General features: G+C 32.5%; 1 protein-coding gene across 2 annotated transcripts in view; it reads right to left on the bottom strand.

Annotated features, from left to right (window-relative positions):
• The window catches only part of SPAST (spastin), an 83,307-nt gene that overhangs the window by 13,866 nt on the left and 44,832 nt on the right, over nt 1-24,609 (bottom strand). For both annotated transcript variants that reach the window (XM_074288137.1, XM_074288136.1), the window contains exons 5-12: nt 15,824-16,011; nt 14,918-15,051; nt 14,538-14,631; nt 11,582-11,656; nt 9,280-9,351; nt 6,353-6,428; nt 2,635-2,726; nt 2,391-2,470 (exon numbers count right to left, since the gene is read on the bottom strand). In XM_074288137.1, the coding sequence (XP_074144238.1) occupies nt 2,391-2,470; nt 2,635-2,726; nt 6,353-6,428; nt 9,280-9,351; nt 11,582-11,656; nt 14,538-14,631; nt 14,918-15,051; nt 15,824-16,011 (811 nt within the window). The remainder of the gene's footprint in view (nt 1-2,390; nt 2,471-2,634; nt 2,727-6,352; nt 6,429-9,279; nt 9,352-11,581; nt 11,657-14,537; nt 14,632-14,917; nt 15,052-15,823; nt 16,012-24,609) is intronic.

Here is a 24,609-nt window from a genome sequence, read left to right as displayed (position 1 = left end):
TATAACATATGACTCTAAAGGATTATTCTTGCACTGTAATAAATGACTAATGTAAAGAAACTGAAAGAAGCATGAGAAAAGTTATATGCCAGTAAAAGACAAAACTAGAAAAAGTATAAACAATGACCATAATAATATAGATTAAAAACAACACTGAAAGACAAACAAAAATGATTAATTGTAAGGGCTTTTTTGATTATAGGTCAGGCAATAGATAAGGGACTATGAATGTTGAAAGTTGCAAATACTTGCAACAAATTTGTTTTTATTTTGCATAACTTTTGCATTGTTATAAGGGATGTTCAATGGGTAGGGGTTTCTGGAAAGAACTATGGTATTAGAACACAAAAAGGCACTAATGGCATCTTTAAAAACTATTAGGTAGTACTGATCTCTTTTACGTGATAGTAAAGACAGCAACATGCTGACTTTTTTAAAAAAAAAAGAAATTAACTAATAAATTCAAAAGATATATTAAGCTTATAAGTAATAGTAATTTGTAACTGAACCAAAATATATTTGTGAGAAATACTCAAAAATTGGATTTCCATAAGATGTTTTAAGTTTCAAGGTAATGTAGGATAATAAACACTACTGACCAATCAGCTTTCAGAAGAGGGAATTAGCCTAAATACAAAGTCCTGATAAAGGGGGCTGGGCTAGAAACTGGCTTAAACTGGCTAGATCAAAGACTGGGAAAAGCCTTTTCTTCATTGTGTTTGCTTAATAGTTTCATTGCATATTATATGACTTACCCCAAAGGTTAAGCTAGTTGCCATTTTAAAACATGAGATGTTATGACTAGGGAGGAAGAACATGTCTAAGTGACAAGAAGGGCTCTGGCCAAGCAGAATTCTGAAGGGAAGAGTAGGAGAACAAAGTGAGTGCCCCTTCCAAGTTAGTGGCTCTGTTGTTTGGGTACTTGTCTACTCCATCAACAAAAATTCAACATTTCAAAAGGGTGAGTCAGAATTAGCAAATGATAAGAAATTATAAGAAAGTGATAAGAAAATGATAAAAAGAGGAATCAATTAGTCTGGATTAACTAAACTCTACTAAATGCCATCTACTAAGATGGGGGAGGAATTCAAAGGTATCTAAGATAGGGAAGGGACTGGAGGAGTCTTCCCAGGCAAAATTCCCTAAAGTAGTTCAATGGGGAAGGGTGTGACAGCAATGGATAAGGATATTTGGGCAGAAAAAAACCTAAATAAGGATTTAAGATATACATGCTTTTTCTCTCTCTAGTATATATATATTTTTTTTTGGGGGGTGGAGATACTAAAGGATAAGAGAAGAGTCATGAGTTATAGAATAAGCTGTTTTCATTCCTAAAGATCCACCCCTGGGATGTCTCTTCAGACATTGAGAATTATTTGGCAAAAGGAATGCTTGGTCCTAGAACTAGGAAAAATTATCTAAGAAAGGATCTTTAAATTATAATACATTTTATAATTGGACTTACTTTATAAGTATTTTAATTGTATTTATCTTGTCATTTTGTCTGTCCACACCTCTATGTTTGCAGAATGTCTGAGAGCAAGATTCTGTTACTTTTGAAAGATTTTAAATGCAGCCAGAAAGAAAAGCTTCTAAAAGGCGTAATTAGGAAGAACGTTGGGAAACATTTATTAACATCCCTGACTATCACCTTAAAAGGGGAAAAACTTGACTTCTTTTCTGTGGATCCAGCATTGGCCAAGTTGGGTCTACAGAAATAAAGGTAATTAAAATTGTATAACTGCTAAAAACATTTTTGGCAGATTCTAGGAGATGGGGTTTGAGATGGTATGTGGCAAATAGTCCAAGGTATCATTCTGTGGAATTTATTTTTAAGGATTATTTTTTCTAAGGACATTCTACAAAATATAGAAGTATGCTCTTGAGTTTGAATCTTGAATTTTGACTTTGAATGTAATATAGTAAATCAATACATATATTCACATAATTCCCATTTCCCTCCATCTATATTTTAATACAGAAGAAAAAATGAGGGTAAAAATGCTAATTCTCAATTAGAAAAGAAAATGTAAAAAAGAAAAGAAAAAAAGAAAAGAAAAGAAAATGTAGCGGCTTTAGGTTTGAAAAAAAAAATTAATTATGCTCTTCTGCTAGTTAAATAATCCTTACGGCTAACTTAAGAGGAGTTAAGCATTTGTGTGAAGCATTGTGTTAAAAAAAATTAAATGTTAACAACAATAATATCCTTCAAAAAGTTGATATAATTGACAATCAAAGAGGTTAAAGAAAAATCACGAGAGAAAAAAATAATTATCAACTCCTCATAATTAATGGATAGAAAATCAGGAGGAAGAAGAGAAGGCAAATGAGGGGAAAGTAAAGTTAAAGTGTAATATAACTTTTAAAAATACAGAAAGACAAATATTTACCTAAGAACAGCCTCATCAAGCTCTTGTGGTCTGTTAGTTGCACCCATTACAAGGACTCTGTCATCTCCAGCAGATTGTACCTATGAGATGAATCAAAAGAAATTTTTTAAAGGTTTAAAATGATATAAAAGAATATATATTAATAATAAGATACTACATGCAAAAATTATATTTGTAATTTGGGTTATTTAGGATGAAAATATTTATGTCAAAACAAATAATAAAGATCACAAGGAACACTTACACCATCAAATTCTATCAAAAACTCAGTTTTTAAACGTCTACTAGCATCATGTTCTCCTTCTCTTCTTTCACATAAAAGACTATCAACTTCATCTGAAAAAGACAAAGAGGATATCATTATCAATGACCAAAATATTCAAATCATTTAAAATTATTTTTATGAAGTTTATTTCTTACTTTAAGAGCTAAATGTTGAAAGTTATTAATAGAGGGAAACCAATTTAAAATCATCATATAGTCTTTAATATGACTATGAACTTTTCTATCATGAATGATATTCGCTGACCAATATCCCTTCTCTTCCACAAAAGTCTTATTCCAATGTCCTCTAGGAGCACAGAGAACTATCTGGGCTCTTTAAAGACTCATTTGATAATAAACTCTCTTGTTAGTTCTACCATGCTGAAAAAGTTTGAAATAACAAAATAGGTCTGCTTTTTAAAAAATGTTTTACTAATACAATTTGTATATCTGTTTTCCAATGACTAGTTAAAAATGAATTCACTGACTATATTGATGTATGAAACAAAGAAATACCAAAGTAGCCTTCAAATCTACTATTGCAGGCATGGTGACAGTGGTGGGAAATGATGAAAAGAGTGCACAAATAAAATAATTAAAACTATCTTACAACAAAAAAGTTCTAAGACAATATTAATTTAGCTGTTGGTACTTTAAATGTGAGGTTTAAATGTGAGAGATCTCTGGGTATCCATTGAACTGAAACTGAAAATACAGGTAACATTGAAAAGAATCATATAAATACTGGGATTTTCATTATAAAATCCAAAGATATATATGTTAATTTCTGAAAAACTGTTCATAAGTTCTTTAAGAAGAAGGTTTTATGACACCTACATAAGCTAAAAGAAACAATTTCAAAGGATATCTCATCATTCTGCACTATAAAACATGACGACCATTTTGTAAAACCATCACCAAACACAATGGCAATTTATATGATAACTTTTGTCACAAATAATACAATGGCAGAGAAATTTATGGAATACTTATTAAATATTTCCTAAAAAAAAATTAAAGTATACTTTAATATTGAGGAGTCTTCAATGCAAAGATGAGTGTAGGAAAGGACAGTGAAAAATATGATTCCATTATCTTGAAAGATATAACAAAGGCCAAAAGTTCATTTTCTATTCAGAAATCACATGCCTATAAATTATTAATATATTCTTTAAGAAAAGAATCATGAGACTCTGGGCATGGTAAAGACTGAATGTCATTAAAAAAAAAAAAAAAAAAGAAACTCCAAACTTCAATAGGTAAAAAAATGACTCATTACTACTAATCTATACGCAGAGATCACTGACTTGTTAAGTTATAAAGGTCAAATCCATTAAATTTAGAAAAATAAAAATGAGAAAAAAATGCTATAATATGCTAATATTTTGAATCTGACCTACTTAATTAACCTTTTGATGCATAAAAATGGAAATTAATAGACAAAGAAAGACACAATTACCATTTCCAAAGTAAGTTTAATCAAAGTTAACTGCCACAATGAGGAAATTGTGAATGGCACACATTTAAATATTCATAATTTGAAAAACACACATAATCCCAGCTATCAGGGATTATTGGGAGAATGAAGCTGATTGATTTTTCAAGTCTGAGATTTTTGATGTGCACTGGAATATGCCCATCAGGTATCTGCACTAAAATGAATATTAACATGATGAACTCGAGTAGGTGTGGGATGAAAAGAGAGCCAAAAATCCTAAAAAAAGGTGAACTGGTTCAGATCAGAATTGAAGTATGTCAAAATTCCCATGTTGATCAGTAGGGAGACTGAGCCTATGAGAGATATGGGAAAATAGAATAAAAGAAAGGAAAGGAAAGGACAAAGAATCAAAAAAGGAAGGAAGAGGTAAAGAATTACATAATTTTTGTAACAAAAATGATGACAATTTAGAAGCTAAAATCACGATGCCTAATATAATTTACGAGATTGTAGAAAAGGCACTAAAGAAAAGAGATGGAAAAACTAAGAGACAACCTTATGGGCACTGAAGGATCAATTCTGGAAGGAATCTGGAAGGGGGAAAAAATCAAATCTGTTATTAAAAGGAAAGAAAGAGAACTACATTATCAATAATGACCAATTTGTCTATGCTTGCAACTCCACAATATCTTTATGAGAACTCACACACGCAAAAGACGTTCTTGATGAAGAACTAGGAAGAGAAGGTAGATTGCAAATTATATTCTGTGACAGATGTTAATTTTTTTAGTCAACCAGTTGATTGAAAAGTATCAAGCCTAAAAGAACCCTGCTTGCTGAATGAAAAATCATCTACTCTGGCAGAGGAAAATGTATTCTTAAAGGTTTCCTTCATCAAGATGTCTCCCAATCATATATTAAGATCATACAAAGTTTCTTGAAAGATGCAACAAGATTAAGTATTGACAATCCTCTGATTATTAATATTTTGTGAGGCATAAAACAGGGAGACATATGCTCACCAAAGATGTTTGTCACTGTCATGGAGGATGTCCAGTACAAAGTCCAAATGGAAGAGTGATTCCCTATAGATGAGGTCCTCCAGATGCTCCTGTTTGTGGATGATATACTGGAGGGTGCATCAAACCCCATAACACTGCAGAGCAGCCAAAATGAAATCCATAATCACTCAAAAGAGTTTGGCCTAACTATCCATGCAAGAAATACAAAGTAGATGAAAAATTTATATCGACCAGGCTACAATATACAGTCATTTGGATTATCTACAGAGCATTTCACATACTTAAATAGCAAACATGGCAGATGGACAATGAATTGGGCTCCAAATTGAAAAGGAGAAAGGAATGGGCAAGATGCCTGTAGTGCTCTTAATTACTACAAATTTCCTCCTCTCACCCTTTTTAATATGATTATCTTTCTAGTAATGAGGAATCAAAATTCTAAGTCAATGTTAATTGCAAGACGTGTGATGGTAAACATATTGCAGCACATTATTAGTGATACACTATGTACTCAAAGCTATGTAAAGTTTAACAAAGAGATTTCTGAATAGAAAAAGTGGTTGACCTGTTATAAGTCAGTTATAGATGGACAGCCTACATGCTGCATGGGCAGGCATATAAAATCAAAAGCTCTAGTTGGAGCTCCTCAGTATATTGGGTGAGTCTCTTGTAGGAAACTTATGGAAAGGCATGAATAAGCGTCAAGCAGAAAAGCAAGATTTTTTGATAGGGTTCTATTTGTACCCAAAGCCATGATAGCACATATTTAAGTACTGAAAGAATAAGAGTCCAACAATTCCAATAAATTTGGGATGGAAAATGCTAATTGCATTCAGTGAGAATTATGGAGACTGAATATGGATCGAAGTATAGTATTTTCATCTTTTTTTGTTTGTTTGCTTTTTTCTTTCTAGTGATTTTTTTCCCCCCTTTTGGTCTTATTTTTCTTGCACAACTTGACAAATATAGAAATGTGTTCAAAAGGATTACACATATTTAAACCTATATCAGATTATTTGCTGTCTTGGGGATAGGAAAGGTAAGAAATAGAAGGAGAAAATTTTATACACAAAGTTTTAAAAAAATGAATGTTGAAAACTATCTTTACATGTATTTGGAAAAATAAAATACTACTGAAAATAAATAAATTAATAGAGTAAAAAAAAGAATAAGAGCCCTATCATATTTGAAGAAATGGAATTGCTAAACGTTATTTATCAGGAAAACTTAAGTCTTACCTATGAAAATTATAGAAGGTTGAAGTTCTCTAGCTACAGCAAACAGAGCTCTTACCAATTTCTCTCCTTCACCTACCTAAAAACAAAGTATTAAACATTTTGTTACACATTTTGCCTCAAAATCCTTCCATCTCTTAATATTTCTGTAACTGCAATTTTAGGCAAATAGACCTGATTTTTTCCTTTGTTTCAATATAAATTTAAGGAGTAGAGGAAGAAGGAAACATCAAGATTTAATCCAAATTTGAGAATTAAAAACAAAAAAGAGTAAAGACAACTTTTGTTTTCTTTCCCTTGTGAACAAAAAAAATTTGGGATGGTGAGCAAAGAATAGATGAGTATATAGGAATTAGTGAATTATATATATATATATATATTTTTTTTTTTTTGAGGGGGGGAGGGTGGGATGAAAAAGAACACATTTCCCAAGGAATAATAACTGTGAAAAATTCGGAGGCAGTCAGTATCATAAACAGCAACAGTAGACAATAAATTCCAGATATCTTGAGCCACTTTGGCCTCTCTTATTCCTAAATTGCCAAATTCAGTTAACTTAGGCCTTTCTTAGATGCCTTAGTAATGCATATGGAGCCTTGGCATATAGACAAGCCTAGATGGAAATATGTTTTTGTGATATTTCTCCTCCCTTATCTTAACTCTATCATCAAAAGAACTTGGTATTTGATCAAAGAGACTTGGCTCAAACTTGCAGATACTCAATCTTTGTACAAAACTGCTTTGATGATTGTTTTACTTTATATATTTCATGTAGTAGCTAAGTTCTAATAGGATAACGACTACTTAAAAAAAAAAAAAAACTATTCTAAATGATTAAAAAAAAAAAATCCAGCATGCTACATCTTACAGCTCCTTTATTTTAAAAGTTTAAATTATGCTAATCAAAACACTTCCTTTTCTAAAAGCATTTTCTTTTGGATCTGCTATTATTTCTTTAATAAAGGAAATACTTCTAGTTGTTACAAGGTCATGAATGGTAATTTTTAAGCTGGTACATTTTAAAATATAAATTTGCAAGTTAATATAGGTCTGTGTATACAAAATTATACTATTTACCATAGTAAGAAAAGATATGTGACAAATATTTGTAAAAGATTTAAGGGATTTCACTTGCTCACAAATTATCAACATTAAATATTCAATGCTCTTGTTTAAAAAAAAAAAGGCTAATATAATCTTGGACTATGTTAACAAAAATATATAATTTGGACAATGTGAAATAATATAAATTTTAATAATAAACATTTTAGAACTACAAGGCACATTAAAAAACACTAGTTAAACCCTTTCATTTTACAAATGAGAAAATGAAGTCCAGAGACTTTCCAAAGTTTTTCAGTTCCTCTATATCTTACGCTGCTCACACATTTGCAATAATATGTTTAGTTCTATCAGTTGTTTAAAAGAGTATTGACAAAGTAATATCCTCAGAGGTTGGGAAACAAGTATAATGAAAAAAGTCTCCCCCTTGATTTTTAAGGAACAGTTAAAAGAAACTGGGCATATTTAGCTTTGAAAATAGTCTAAGGGCAATTATGGTGTATTTCATCAAAAGGTACTACATAGAAGAGAATACAGTCTTATTTTGTGCTGCTTTTGAAGGATAGATAGAGTTAGAAAAATGCACATATCTGAATTCAATATAAGGAAAAGCTTTATAATAACTAACACAGTCCAATAATTGAATAGGCTAACATGTTCTTCTTAGAAATGAGATTTTCTCAAGGGCATTTAAGGCAAGACTGGGAAGCCATTTGAATGTGACATTAAATTGGTTAACTTTAAAAGTTTTTGGTACCCTAATAAACATTTGTCCAACTGAATTTGTAAAATAATTTTTAAAAAGTACTAGCGGACTAGAAGACACAAATCTACTGTCAGAAAACAACAGTTTTAGTTCAGCTGCTTCAAGAATTCATTTCACTCACCATGACTACAAAACTTATATGCACACTTTAATCAAAGAAATCTATCATTAAAATCACATCAACATCTAGAACAACCATAACATAGTATGACTTGAGGGAAAGCTGAAAGGCTTTCTTCCTCAGAATTATCTGATCCCCTGACCTGCCATCTATAGCTAAAATTCCACCATTTTCTGTGGCTAAACGTCTTAAAACGTTTAGGATAAAAATAAAACCTTTATCCTGGAATGTGAAGCCCTCTGCTCTCTGGTTACTATCTAGCTCTCTAGTCTTATTTTACATTATTTATCTTTATGGAAGTTTTATTTCAGTCAAACTAATCTATCAATTATTCCCTTTATAAACCACTCCATCTGTTGCCTACTTTATCTTTGCCGAAGCAGGCTCCCATATCTCCTCACCTCTGCCTCAGATGCTACCTCTTTTTCTTTCTTTTCTTTTCTTTTTTTTTTTTTTTTGCTTAGGCAATTGGGGTTAAATGACTTGTCTAGGGTCATACAGCTAGAAAGTGTCACTGTGCCACCCAGCTGCCCCTAGGTACTATCTCTTGAATGAAATATTTACTGATCTCCTCTCACTAATGATTAGTGTTCTCTCTCTCTCTTGAAGATACTTTTTATACATTATTCATATTTTTATTTTTTTATTTACTTTGTACATATTATATTCTCTCAGAAGACATGTCAATTCTTTGAGGGCAATGATTATTTGATGCTTTACTTTGTATACTTGATGCTTGTACTTTATATAATAATAACATCTGTTGAAATGATATGGTAAAATGATTATGTTTCACCAAAGGGAAATAATGAGAATAGAGTGACAAACACAAATGAACTTACTAGTTTCAATTCTATAACTTATTGCATCTTTAAAGTAAAAAATTCCAAGGAAATATTCTTATTTACACTATTATTATTAGCATTTAGTATGCTAAAATTTATATTTTAACATAATAAATATTGAAAAGTAGTTACTCACATATTTTGATGTTAAACTTGCAGCACTTATATTAAAAAAAGTTGCATTGGACTCTGCAGCTACTGCTTTGGCCTTTAAAAAATGTAAAAAAAAAAATATATATATGTATATATAAAGCCACATAATAAAATAAGGACTTATAGCATCACAATACTCTATTTAAAGAAGACCTAATTTGGGATGTTAAAATAGCTAACAAAGATTTTCTCAAAACTGAAGACATGACTATGGATATTATAATACAATTATGATTTTTTTCTCTTTTAAGCAAAAAGGGAAATGTCCTCTCAGTCCTCTTATCAAAAGGACTAGAAGGAAAAACTCTAAGAGGATGATGGCTTTTCTCTTTTCTATTATGATAATGCTACCTTAAAATAAAGGGAGTTGAGTTGCCAGCAAAAAAACAGTGTCAGGTCACTTCCCATTCTCTTTTTGGGGGGCAAAAATATCTAAGAATATCAAAAACATCTAAGAAAACATTTGGAAACATAGCAGGAAAAAAGTCTTGGCAACTATGATAACCAGATTTCTGTATAAACATTATACAGAACATTATATAATTCTTGCTAATTATTTTTAATCTGCTAAATAGCTAAAACCTAAAAAGTATTCAACACAGTAGGGTACATATAGTTAAATACTGTTATTTGGTCTAGATGTGATTTCACTGGCGTGGAGAACTTATGATGAATACTTGTTCCATAGACATAGATTGGCCATGCAATTTGTAGGCTAACAAAGTTACGTGGATTCACCAAGGATGACTCCCAATGGTACACACTAGCATGTTTTAGAGATAGAACTTTAATCCAGGACTTTCTAACTTCAAGGCCAATCTTCTAGCCACTCTAACTTGTTGTTTATTATATCCTTTTATATAGAGCTTTTAAAAAATGAAATTATTCCATTATTCCTTTCAGCTGTCCAAAAACACATACTGAGCAGATTATATGCTAACCTTTATGTAAATTTTTTAATAAGAATTTTAGGAGAAAAGATGGGAAGCAGAAAAAAACATAACAAAAAGAAAATAATTATCCTTTCCACATCATGGGGATACAGCATCTGGAAAATCTGCATAAAATTTTTTGGCCCTCCTATTATACTACAGAAGAGGTCTGATTTTTTCTTTTCTTTTATAGGATGTTTATAGTACCTTATTGTAAAATTTGGGCTAAGTATTTGGTCACAGATTTTGTGTCATATGCGGCTTCCACAAAACTCCCCCCCCCCAACTCCTATTTAATGTTTTATGGATGTTAAGGGCTCTTAAGGAATCCCCTGAATTTGTCTTTTTGAGTTGCCATATTTTCCAGAAACATTGGACCCAGACCATACAGGAGGCCCTAAATGTGTTCAAGATGAATCTTGCAACACCCCCATCCAACATAATTTATTCTTTATACCCCAAGCTGGATTCCTTATGTGTTCTTTGGAAGCAAGACAGGCATTAGTCTGTGCCAGTCTGGGGAAAATGCTTGGGCAATTGGGGTCCTTGGAAAACAAGCAGACCTCTCTATCTTGTCTAGTGGTTCCCAAGGGGAAAGAATGCAGCTTTTGCCACTGCCTTGCTAGTCTCTTCTGGAAAGGATTGCTGTACCTTTCCCCTCCCATGCCAACCCCCTTCCTGCTTTCTCTTCTTCCTTTGGCTGTATTGTCATAATTATGCAAACTTCCACATGAACTGTGAATCCTTTGAATTCCACATGCATGTTCATTTTTCTTGTAATAAAGTTTTCACATAAACCTCATGACATTGTGATTTTCTGTTGACATGCCCACCTGTGATATATTGAAACTACAACAGGAAAACAGAGATGTGGAAGGGATAAGTGTATTCAATTACAATTAAGGAAAAAACTATAAAATACTACACAGGATGAAACTATTAAGAAAAATAATTACTACTGATTCCCCAACTCATTTATACAATTTTCTAAGGAATACAAAAACTTTCTTCATCAGCAAAATCAGGACAGTAACATTTGCAATATGAATCTCATAAGGCTATTATAAGCCAGTTTAGGCATAGAACAGTTTAGTTGAATTGCCAATGATCATATTATTAATTGTGAAAGGAGAAATAGGATTGTATGTCTAACTCACCTTTTTTCCATTATATCAAAAACCCTCTCCCGTATTAGTATTATTTTTATAGTAACATTACTAACATTGCTGGATAGTAATAAATCTTTTTAAAGGAAAAACCAGAGAAACTACCTAGGAAAGAAAAATAATTTCTGGATTATATTTCCAAATTTCCCAAATACAGATGTTTCAAAAATATAATAGCATTTCTTACCAGCATAGTTTTTCCATTTCCAGGTGGGCCAAATAGCAATAATCCTCGAGCTGGGGCTCTAAGTCCTGTGAATAACTTTTAAAAATACAAGAACATATTTTAATTTAAAACTTTGCTCTACAGGTAGATGATAATCATTAAATCTAGGAAAATAGTTATTAACCAAATAGAAAAGATTATTTTACAAAATAAGGATAAACATTTCTTAATTATTTTCATTCAGACATAAGACAATGTCAAAATTCGAAACCTAGAAAGATAGATGTTAGTAAAGAGAATAAGATACTTTTAAGTAGAAAAATCAATACAATGTGAACAGGTTATATAAAAAAGAGCTAGTAGATATCCACTCACATGAGACTATCACTGACTAAAATTTTGAATTTATTTTCAAGTTAACTGAACAAATCCATTTATGCCTCCATATCCCTCACTCCCTTCCTTCTTTCAAAGTCTTACCCATGTCAAATCCTACTTCCTATAGGGAGACATTTACAGCCTGGATGATCTTGTCTTGCTTCAAAATTCCAACAGCCCTTAAAAGTTTGAATCATTCATTTGAAAATCAACATCAAAATGCATTATGACATTTACTTCTATTATTAATATATTCAATTATTAATTTTACCTCTTATAAAGCTATAAGTTTTTATAATAATATCTTTATATTGTATTTTAAGTTGCTTCTATTCCCAATTAGATTATAATTTCCTTATGGTTATACATCTTGAAAGAGAAAAATAAGTAAGAAATTCCTTATCTTCAAAGACCTTATACCAAGTGATAGAAAGAAAAGCAAACAAATAATTATTAAGGTGGAAAATGATTACTGCCACAAGAGAGCTATATATAAAAAGATATGGAAGATAAAGAATAGAATATTGTAATTAGAAGACCTGAACTTTAATTCTGGCTTAAATATTTACTAGCTGTGAGAGTCACGGTAATTCATTTAACTTCTCTAAAATTCAGTTTCCTCATCTGTAAAGTAAAAATAAGAAAGATCACCAACCTTACAGTGTCATTTTGAGAACATAATAGCAGCGGCTAACATTTATATAACATCTACTATATGGTAAGTATTATGCTAATAATTATCAGACAAATTATCTTATTTCTCATAACAACCTTAAGAGGAAAACTGATAATATGTGAAATAAGATATGTAAAACCATTGCAAAGACTGATTAAAGAATCACTTTCTATCAATCTAGAAACAAATGATGCTTGAATATCATCCATTATTTTGAAATCATTCAGACTGCTTAGATTATCTGTTCTGTTACCCCATAATACTACAATAAGGTAAATATAATTGTCATAACATTGGCATGTTCCTTTATTCCAACTTAGTTTGCTCATGGTTACTGTTTTAGGAATATGCTTAGTAATAAGGTCACAGAACAATTTAATTCTGCTGTTTTCAACAAGCATGTTCTTGAAAATCTGAGAGATGATAGAATCATTTTTCCCCATAATTCCATTACAGTTTAGAATTGTTTCATAACAAAACAAAACAAAAAAAAAGAATTAGAAAAAAAAAAGTTAAAAACCTCAGCATTTAAAAAATCACTTTTAAGGGGGCAGCTAGGTGGCGCAGTGGATAGAGCACCAGCCTTGAATTCAGGAGGACCCGAGTTCAAATCTGATCTCAGACACTCAACAGTTCCTAGCTGTGTGACCCTAGGCAAGTCACTTAACCCCAGCCTCAAAAGAAAAAAAAAAAAAAAAAAAAAAATCACTTTTAATGAATTACCAATATTTCAGGGAGTATTTTCTTAGTCTTTGTGCATTTGATTCTCTCACATAACTGCTGACAGAAGTTAGTTAAATTGATAACCCATATGATTTGGCTACAAATGAAAACACAATCATGTGATCTATAGTCAGAAGAGGTCCTCTCATTTAAATTGTTTTATATACAGATGAGGAAACAAGAAAAAGAAGTTAGGATGACTTGCCTAAGACCACAAACACTCAAGTGACAGAAAAAGAGGGAATTTGAACTAGGTCCTGTGTCTTAAAATGCAGAGCTCTATCCACTGCCTTTCAAAAAAATAAGATCTCCCTCTCCATAAGAAGTATACAAAGAAAAAACAAAAGACATAGTTTGGACACTAAAAAGAATAACTTGCCTTGATTAGTACTACCAAGTTTCCTCAAAAAAGTATGAAGACTTAACAAGTAAGGCTTCCCTAAATCCTTTTATTTGAAAAGAATGTTTATATTTTTGTTTTAAAAAGCACAAAATAATCTTTTAAGTTTTTTGGTAGTGCTCATGAAATAGAAACATATATATACCGCATGTCTTGTTTTATTAAGTGTTCAAATTCAAAACACTAAATGTGTGTGTGTGCGTATGTGTATGAAATATATATGTAAAGAACCACCCCAGTCAGCAAACTGTAATTTCCACATGGCAATAAAGAATTATATTGGGAATTCAGCTGTCTCTCTGCCTTTCACTGTCCCTTTTTTCACTTTGGTGAGCTCAGTGACTTTGGAGAGTTAATTCCTAAGCATTATTGAGGCCAGATTTCAAAGAAGTTCTCTCTTATTTTATCAAAACATTGTTTAGGATCATTCTATTAATTTCCCTTTAGGATAATATTATAAAATATATATATATATATATATATATAAAATAAAAAATAAAAATTAAAAAAAAAAAAATTTCCCTTTAAAGCCCCTTTCAGCTGATATTCTATAATCCTAAAATCATAAAACTATTTTTTAATGACTGAAAAATGGCAAATATTGTTTCTTCTCCTACATAACAAATCATCATTTTTGCACTAACACATAGTATTATGATTTCTATTCCCTTATCTATCTATTTTTCATAATAGTATATAGCGTGTGAATATAATTATACTATTCACAATGGCATTTGCTTACTGTCTCTACAGATGCCAAGATGCATGATATTAGAGGAAAATGTTAATGATTTCCTTACCTCAGGCCTAAGAGAAGGAAGAATAACAATTTCTTGCAATGCTTGCTTTGCTAATTCTTGCCCAGCTATATCATCAAACTTGACAGCTGTTCCACTGATAAAGAAAAAGAATATTAATTAATCCCATGTTGGAAATCTATTCATAGTTATATCTAAATAAGTAATCAATAACTAACAATTTATCAGCCATTTAGTAATTTTCATGTTTAATTTAAATATTTAACTATGGTACAAATCATTTTTACCAAGTAAAAACTATCATGAAAATTAAAAATGTAAAAAGTACATAAACATTGAACTTCATTCACTCAGAATGCACACTGGTCATAGATAAGAATTTTAAACTGATGAATAGAAGAAAATCCAATAATATAACTTACTTATCAACAATTTCATTCATAATAAGATTAGCAAGATTACTGTCCACATTCCTAAAATTCTTCAAGTCTTTCTTTTTTCGAGCAGCAGTCATAGGGGTTGAAGGCTTATTTGTCCTATTAGTTTTGGGAGTGCCCTTAAAAAAAAATAAGGTTTTAAATAGTGAAACAAACACAATCTAACATTTGTATTCCTTCCTAACAAGTTGTCCTTAAGGCTTCAGACGATTAAAAAATTTAAACCATGAAATAAAAATTAAGCATATGCTCATTTATAAAGTCACTTATTTCTTATAATACTGTCAGTTAAAATTTACTTTTGCTCACCACACTAGCAAAAAAACATTTCAAAATCAGATCCTCTCTTCCATAGATGCATAGCTTTTCATCTAAGTGTTTACAATCTGAAGTTTACCATACTTAATTTAATCCCAGTAGAACTTGCCTAAATATTTTTTTACTCTGAAAATATTTACTGTAAGGCAGGTCTGGGGTAGACTTTGTCCAAAAGAATTTAACTGCTAAATATTAAAATTATCTTTTTTGAAATCACTATTTTATATATGAAGTAGGTCTCACCAGCTGGATTAGATCTATATGAAACATTACAGTACATCTCAATGACTGGATAATGAGAATTTCAAATGATAGTGGAATGCTATGTAAGTAAATGCAATATATGAAGACAAAATAGACACTCAAGGATCAAAATTAGGAGTCCTTTTAATAGTAAGTTCCTAACTGCACTTTAAGTGAAATCTAATTTCAGAAACACAGCTTGCAACTTTACTTTTTTAGGAACATACTATTTGGTTACAGAAAGCACATATGTATAAAATTTTGACACATAACCGTTTCTAAGTTTTCACTTGGGGTGCCACAGAAAGTTAGGCCACAATTTTAGAGTACCTTATGAGATGTAGTTGCAGGGACAGTTCCCTGTCTAGCTGAAGAAAGCATGGATAGCCCACTACAACTGGGTGCTCTGTGGTGACCTGAAAGACCTGTGGATGCGGTTTTTGCAACTGCTTTTGACCGAGGAAGTGAATTACTAGTGTGTGTTAATGGGTCCTTTCTTTTGGGAACAGCTCCACTTTCTAAAAGAAAAAAGTGAAAACATTTTATAACAGGTAATTCTATAACACTTAATACTTGACTACGCAACATGTTTACTAATAAGTCTAATATTCAAAATAAAAACTATAATCACACAAAATATTTTCTCTACTCAAAATAATCAAAGAAACCTAAGAAACAAAATATATAAGATAACTGTTTTATAACACTGGAAGATGAAAAGAGGTACTGAACTGAGTTCTAAAATTTCCCAGTTCTCTTTCTGGTAAGGCAACAGAATGAAGTGCCTTGCTCAGGGTCACATAGCTAATAAGTGCAAGTGTCTGAGGTTGGATTTGAACTAAGGTTGTCCTCCTGATTCCATAGCCAGTGCTCTATTCACTGCACCTACCTGCCCCACATGCATTTTCAAAACACAAACATTCTAGCATTAAGAAAAAAACAATAATTATCTAGTGTAAACTGCACTTTTATTAAAATTACATGTTAGAAATAATACATTTTAAAAGATCCACTTCAGTTTAGCTGCAGAGTAATTTTAAAATTCAGTATTCAAAATTTCACTCTTCTGTCTTACATAAAATTACTGTTTTATGTAAGGTTAGCTTATATTTAACCTAACACTCAAAATTAAAAATGGAACTTTAAATTACCCAGTAGAGCAACTACTGTACACCTGTACATCAGGGTAACTGGTATAGCTAATGAATAGGATTATAAATTTAAATTCTTCTGACATTAAATGGTTTAAAAGGACTTAGCACACACACACATACAGATGTGTGTGTTCATACATACATATTCAATATACAATAAACTCTGCTAACCTATGCTCAAAGATTCCCCATTTGATAAATGGTCAAAGAATATGTACAGCCAGTTTTTAGATGATGAAATTTAAAGCTATCAATAATCACAAAATAATGTACCAAATGACTATTAAAGAAATACAAATTAAAACAATCCTGAGATACCACTTCACATCCATCATATTGGCTAACATAACAGAAAAGGAAAATGCTGAAGGCTATGTAGAAAAATTGGGACAGCAATGCATAACTGGAGTTGTGAAATAGTCCAATTATTTTGGAGAACAATGTGGAATTCTGCTGAAATGGCTATAAAAATCATGTATATGCTTTGATTTAGACATATTATGACCAGGCCTGTATCCCAAAGAAATACACAATATACATACACACTTATACACATACTTATACACACACACACACACACACACACACACACATACACACACCTCTTTTTGTGATGGTAAACAACTAGAAATTGAAGGGATGATCATTAATTGGGGAACAGCTGAATAAAATGATTTATGTGATTATGAGAGAATACTATGATGCTATAAGAAATAACAAGTAGAATGGATACAGAAAAACCTGAAAAGACTTACATGAGCTGATACAAACTAAAGTGAGCAGAGTTAGAAGAGCTGTAACAATAATCAACTGTGAAAGACTTAGTTACCACATCAAGACAGCACTCCACAACAATTCCAAAGAACTGATAATGAAAAATGCTATTCCCCTCCAGAGTGAGAACTGATGAACTCTAAGTGTATATTGAAGTATATTTTATATATATTGTATGCATACATACAATATGTATATATATTTAAAATTTTTTATTTATCTCTTTTTTCCTCCTCAGCATGGAGAACATGAAAATGCTATACATGACTGTAGAGGGCTGAAACTCTGAATAGGTATACTTAAGTCTAATTACCTATTTGATATGAGATAATGACTCTATTAGCATATGTTTGGATAAATGGCTCTTCTCACAGTTGATGCTGGCTGAATGTTTGGTGTTAAGATGTTTGTGGGCAAGGATTAGAGAGTAGGGTGAGAAAGGCCAGAGTCACTTTGCAGCAGGATGAGAAGGAGAGAGGCTGGAGGCTGTGGACTCAAGAATGTAGGATTCTGCTTGCCTTCCTCTTTCACTTCTCCCCCTAAAGACCAAGGACTTTGATTTATCCGGACTCCGGCTGACTCTGAAGCTCTCCAGTGAGCTAACCCATACTTCACACATGACTTCACATGTATAATGGAGTATCATGATGCCTGTTTTCTTGATGGGTAAGGGAGGGACTAGAGAGGGGGAAAAATTAATCAAAAAAAGAATGTTTAAAAAATATAATACTATATCCTCAATTTCCAGGAAGAAAGAAGAGCAGAAAATCCCCAAAGCAATTATTTTGGGTTTAGGAATGTAAGCAACTTTGGGTCTACTATCAAAAGCCTAGCATCCTGAGGAAACATAAGCAGAAGCTCTTCAATCATATTATAGAAAAAAAATGCAAATAATTTTTTATTGATAATCAGTGGTGATCTAGAAGTAATTTATTACAAATTCTTATCCAGTTTTCATTTCCTGGGCAATCATAATGGGTGAGAGAACTGAGCCCAGTATTCATTTATTAACTGACAGTAAAAGGAGTCTTCCCAAACTTCTAATGTCAATCAGTAATTAATTTAAACCTTTGCTGGACTTTTTTTATTTTTTTTATTTTTTTTATTTTATATATATATATATATATATATATATATATATATATATATATATATATATATATATATATATATATATATATATATATATATATATATATATATTTTATAATATTATCCCTTGTATTCATTTTTCCAAATTACCCCCCCTCCCTCTATTCCCTCCCCCCGACGACAGGCAATACCATACATTTTACATGTGTTACAATATAGTCTAGGTACAATACATGTGTGCGAATATCATTTTCTTGTTGCACAATAAACATTAGAATCCGAAGGTACATGCAACCTGGGCAGACAGATATTAGTGCTAACAATTTTCATTCCCCTCCCAGTGTTTCTTCTCTGGGTGCAGCTACCTCTGTCCATCATTGATCAACTGGAAGTGAGTTGGATCTTCTTTATGTTGAAGATTTCCACTTCCATCAGAATACATCCTCATACAGTATTGTTGTTGAAGTGTACAGTGATCTTCTGGTTCTGCTCATTTCACTCAGCATCAGTTGATTTAAGTCTCTCCAGGCCTCTCTATATTGCTCCTGCTGGTCATTTCTTACCGAGCAATAATATTCCATAACCTTCATATACCACAATTTACCCAACCATTCTCCAACTGATGGACATCCATTCATCCTCCAGTTTCTAGCTACAACAAAAAGAGCTGCCACAAACATTTTGGCACATATATGTCTCTTTCCGCTCTTTAGTATTTCTTTGGGATATAATCCCAGTAGTAGCGCTGCTGGGTCAAAGGGTATGCACAGTTTGATAACTTTTTGGGCATAATTCCAGATTGCTCTCCAGAATGGCTGGATTCTTTCACAACTCCACCAGCAATGTATTAGTGTCCCAGTTTCCCCACATCCCCTCCAACATTTGTCATTATTTGTTCCTGTCATCTTAGCCAATCTGACAGGTGTGTAGTGGTATCTCAGAGTGGTCTTAATTTGCATTTCTCTGATCAGTAGTGATTTGGAACACTCTTTCATGTGAGTGGATATAGTTTCAATTTCTTCCTCTGAGAATTGTCTGTTCATATCCTTTGACCATTTATCAATTGGAGAATGGTTCGGTTTCTTATAAATTAGGGTCAGTTCTCTATATATTTTGGAAATGAGACCTTTGTCAGAACCTTTGTTTTTAAAAATATTTTCCCAATTTGTTACTTCCCTTCTAATCTTGTTTGCATTAGTATTATTTGTACAGAAACTTTTTAGTTTGATGTAATCAAAATCTTCTATTTTGTGATCAATAATGATCTCTAGTTCTCCTCTGGTCATAAATTCCTTCCTCCTCCACAAGTCTGAGAGGTAGCTTTGCTGGACTTTTGAAAATTTCCTATCCATTTAATTTGTTAATAAATTGAGCTCATATAAAGTATAATAACATTGAAAGTACAAAGAAACTGGTATTTCCTCAGTGTAAATCAATTCTCAATGTGAACATTTTCCCCGACAAAACAAATTACAACGCATCAATGACTTACTCCTGGGGAAATTGCCTTAAACACAAAGTTAAGTATTTACCCAGAGATCCATAACAGTATTAAGTATCAGCAGTAGTATTTTATTCTAAGTGTTTCTAACTCCAATCTCTAACTTCAATATGTAGCATTTTATTTAAAAATGTAACGTTATGTCAAATACAATAATAATGTTAAAACAAAACAAAACAAAAAAACCTTTCAAGTCTTACTCCTTACTCATAGCATTCTGGGTAAACAAATGTAGGCTTAACCAAACTACATCTTTTACAATTAAAAAAAAAATTTGATTACATTTTTCTCTCAATTTTTACCCTTATGTAGTTTAAAGAATTCAAATTGTTTCACTATTCTCTATTGTCTACTTAATCTCTTTCATGCTATTGTTATTGTTCAGTCTTTTCAGTTGTGTCTGACTTTTCAAAAACCATTTGGGATTTTCTTGGTAAAGATATTGGAGTGATTTGCTTGGCATTTCCTTCTACAGATCATTTTACATATGAGATAACTGAGGCAAACAGGGTAAATGACTTGCCCAGGATCACATAGCTAGTAATTGTCTGAGGTTGGATTTAAATTCAGGATTTACTGACTGCTCCGTATTTTTTTTTTCCCCCCTTTCCCCTGAGGCAATTGGCCTGAAGTGACTACACCAGTGGTCACACAGCTAGGAAGTATTAAGTGTCTGAGGGAGTATTGAACTCAGGTCCTCCTGATTTTAGGGGTGGTACTCTATCCACTGTGCCATCTTAGCTTCCCCACTCTCCAGATTCTTTATCCACTATACCTCCTAGGTGTGCCTATAATAGATTCTTGAGTAGTTAAAGTATGAGAACTACAAGGAAATGTGAAAGACCTTTATGAAATTATATAAAGGGAAAAAAAAAGTAGATCTAGAAGAACAGAATACCAATAAGAACAAATGGACAAAGAAAACTAATGAAAATGAATATAAATTGTCATAATACTCTATATACTGAAATTAACATAGTTATTATAAACAAAATTAGTGCATTAGTGTTCAATGTAAAATTTTAGTAGAATATTTAACTTTTAAAAACCAATCTTTGTGAAAACCAATACGTGGAAAAACTCTTTCAAGACTTTCCTTTGGAATGCTTACCATCCATAAGGATTCTGCACCCCTAACCCCTGTGAATGTCAGGACACAAATGTATTGCTGTTTTATTTATTCTAAAAGCTAAACAGACTTGTAGATCAATTAAAAAAAAAACAACAAAGACTGAGAACCAAATGATAATTTTAGAGATCTCAGTTAAACATTATTAAGCAAAAATTTGAATCATGTAGAGAACTAAGTGAAATCAGGTTGCCCCAAATATGTGCTCTACAAAATGCTAAGAAAAATCATTTATGGGGCAGCTAGATGGTGCAGTGGATAGAGCACCAGCCCTGAATTCAGGAGGACCCCTGTTCAAATTAACACTTCCTAGCTGTGTGACCCTGGGCAAGTCACTTAACCCCAGCCTCAGGGGGGGGAAAAAAAAAACCCTGAAAAATCATTTATGATGATAATTATGAAAAGAACCTATTGCAAAACCATACATAGCATTACACACACACAGACACATACACCCTCCCCCCCCTCCACATACACACAATTTCTCTCTCCATCCCTTCTTCCTTCCCTCCCTCATACCTATTCTGGGGTAAACTGTAAAGGAATACTGCCAATCGGCCAAGTTCTTTTCAAGACTAAGCCCACTTTTCCTCCCCTCATAGTGCCTTTCCTTTAAGGTTACCTTTCTTTTCACTTTTAACTTAATCTGGTATTGCTACCCCAACCTCATCATTTGGTGCTTGAAACCCTTTTGGCCTTTTTGACAAAGGGTATGAAATGAGCACCCCAATTGAGGCAGGGAGAGATATGAGAAACCCAGTAAACAGCTGGTGCCTCAAAATTTGCTGACCTCTTTCACCTAAAGATAATATAATATTAAAAGAGATGATACTAGAGGCAGCTAGATGGCACAGTGGACAGAGCATTGACCCTGAGGTCAGGAGGACCTGAGTTCAAATCTGGTCTCAGACAGATTGAGAGAGATGATACCTAACTAGCTAGTTACAGAATCTTCAAGAAAGGTGGTAAGAGAAAGAATTCATTTTGGATCTCTACTGTATTCCAATGAATATTAATCAATTTGATAGAGTCATATCAAAGGTAAATATATATATATATATATTTCCCAAAATATCTTTGTACCTCCAGACGAAACACTTTTCCAATAGGAGCAAGTGACCATCTTATGACCATTTAGGTCACTGACTGTGAGAGCCTGTACCATTTTCTCCTGCCAATTTAAGGACAAACCTGTCCACCTTATATGGAGATATTCCTTGCTTCACCCAACTTATGATCCTGCTGACATGTTACTCTGCTTATTCAATGGAATTATTCTGCATTTGGTATAACTGTTCCAGAATAGCTGGACATCTAATCATATAAAAATAGGGCCCTCCTGGAAGGAGGCATCTCAGATTGTGAAGAAAATCTGGTTATGATGATCTTTGCTAAGTTCTTTTCAGGACTAAGCCCACTATGAGGTACTCTCTCTCCCTCATAATGGCACCTTTCTCCTTACTTTACCAAACCCTGTTTCGTCTATCTGCTTTCCAAATTTGTTTCATATTTGCCATTTCTGGTATATCCCTTCATTCATATATTTTCCTAAATAAATCTACCTTTTGCCAAAGGAAAAAAAAGGAATACTGTGGATCCATAAAAGTATGGCACATCTAAGTTCAGATTTGTTAATCCAACATCAATTAAGAAAATTGCTTATCTGATATGTGATTATGTGATCAAACATGACAGACTAACCTCTTCTCAGCAATACACTGTGTTAGGATTCTTACAAGGTGCTAAGTCACTGGAATGGATACAGACAATAATTATCTAATTTAACATGGTACTTAACAGTTCTCTAGTTCAGTAATGTACTTACTAGAATTCCACAAGATTCACACCTTTAAGAGAGCATACATTTAAGGAGCTCCCACAAACCCACTCTCTCGGAGGAGTCAAGAGTCATTCCAACTTCCACCTTTGTACTGGCTGGAGGATGAAGGAAAAACCTTTGGATTTAGAGATATTCGGAGAGAGCTCTCAGAACCAAGGAGAGAGAAAGTTAACTGGGCCCAGGAAAAAAGACAAGACTTTGAAGGAGAAAAAGGATTTGGACTTTAACTCCTGGCTGCATTTGGGATTATTGAACTGAACTGAAATGAAGACTGCCTCCAGAAGCTCCCCAAGAAATCTGCTCCCAGAGAACATTATATTTTAGAGAATACTTCAGATGGAAAATGCCACCTGCACCCAGAGAAAAAACTATGGAAACTGAATAAAAATTGAAGCATACTGAATGGGATAAACTAAGTGAAGACCTCTCATGGGAATGTGGCTTTGACCTATGGCCTAATTGTGACTTGAGACTTTGAAATAACTAGTTGAGTTATAGCTAAAAAGTTGCAGGTGTTCAACTGTCTTGGATGAATATTTCCCCTCCTGTTCTCCCCACGTCCACATCTTAATAAGCATTTAAATACTTCTTTTAAACTTGATGATGGCTTTGGGAATTTAGGTAACAGAATTCTCTCATCTAAGAATATCTGCTAGTAGAGAAATTCTCCAGGGAAATTTGAATTAGAGTTTGTTATTTATTCTTGTTTTGCTGTTTGTGCTTTGCACTTCTCTACTAATTATCTTGTCTGTTGGGAGATGCCCTTTCTATTGAGATCATAATAAATGCTTTTTAACTTTTTTTTTTTTTTAACTTTGAGAGTCTCTGATTTTAATTTGGGTAAGGATCAATGTCCCACACAATACAATTTATGTCCCACACAATACAATTTTCACCTTTTAAAAAAATCTGTTTGAAAAAAAATTGTTTGCTTTTTTCTTGTGTTCCCTTTTGTTCTGACTTTTATAACACGACTAATATGGAAATGTATTAAAATGTATAACGTATCAGATTGCTTACTATTTTTGGGAAGGGAGAAGAAAAGAAAACTTGGAATTCAAGATCTCACAAAAATGAAAATGTTGAAAGCTACCTTTATATGTAATTGTTAAAATGAAATAAGATGCTATTAAAAAATACTATTAAAAAAAAAAAAAAGAAAAGAAAATTGCTTAAAGACCATGGAGAACTTCACACTTCTCAGATTGGCTAAGCTAACAGGAAAAGATAATGATAAGTATTGGAAGGGGTGTGAGAAAATTGGGATACAATTCATTATCCATGGAGTTGTAAACTTAACCAACCATTCTGAAAACCAATTTGGAAATATGCACAAAGGGCTATCAAACTGCATACTTTGATCCAGCAGTGTCTCTACTGGCTCTGTATCCCAAAATGATCATTAAAAAAGGGGGAAGAGACCCACATGTGCAAAATGTTTGCAGCAGCCCTTTTAGTAATGGCAAGGAAATGGAAAATGAGTGGATGTCCATGAGCTGGAGGATGGCTGAACAAGTTATGGTATATAAACAGAATGGAATATTATTGTTTCTATAAGAAATGATGAGAGAAAGCTGATTTCAGAAAAAGCCTGGAAAGATTTACATGAAGTGATGCTAAGTGAAG

This window comes from Sminthopsis crassicaudata, chromosome 2 (genome assembly GCF_048593235.1).
Source record: "Sminthopsis crassicaudata isolate SCR6 chromosome 2, ASM4859323v1, whole genome shotgun sequence".
Lineage (NCBI taxonomy): Eukaryota > Metazoa > Chordata > Mammalia > Dasyuromorphia > Dasyuridae > Sminthopsis > Sminthopsis crassicaudata.
This window is presented reverse-complemented; position numbering and strand designations above follow the sequence as displayed.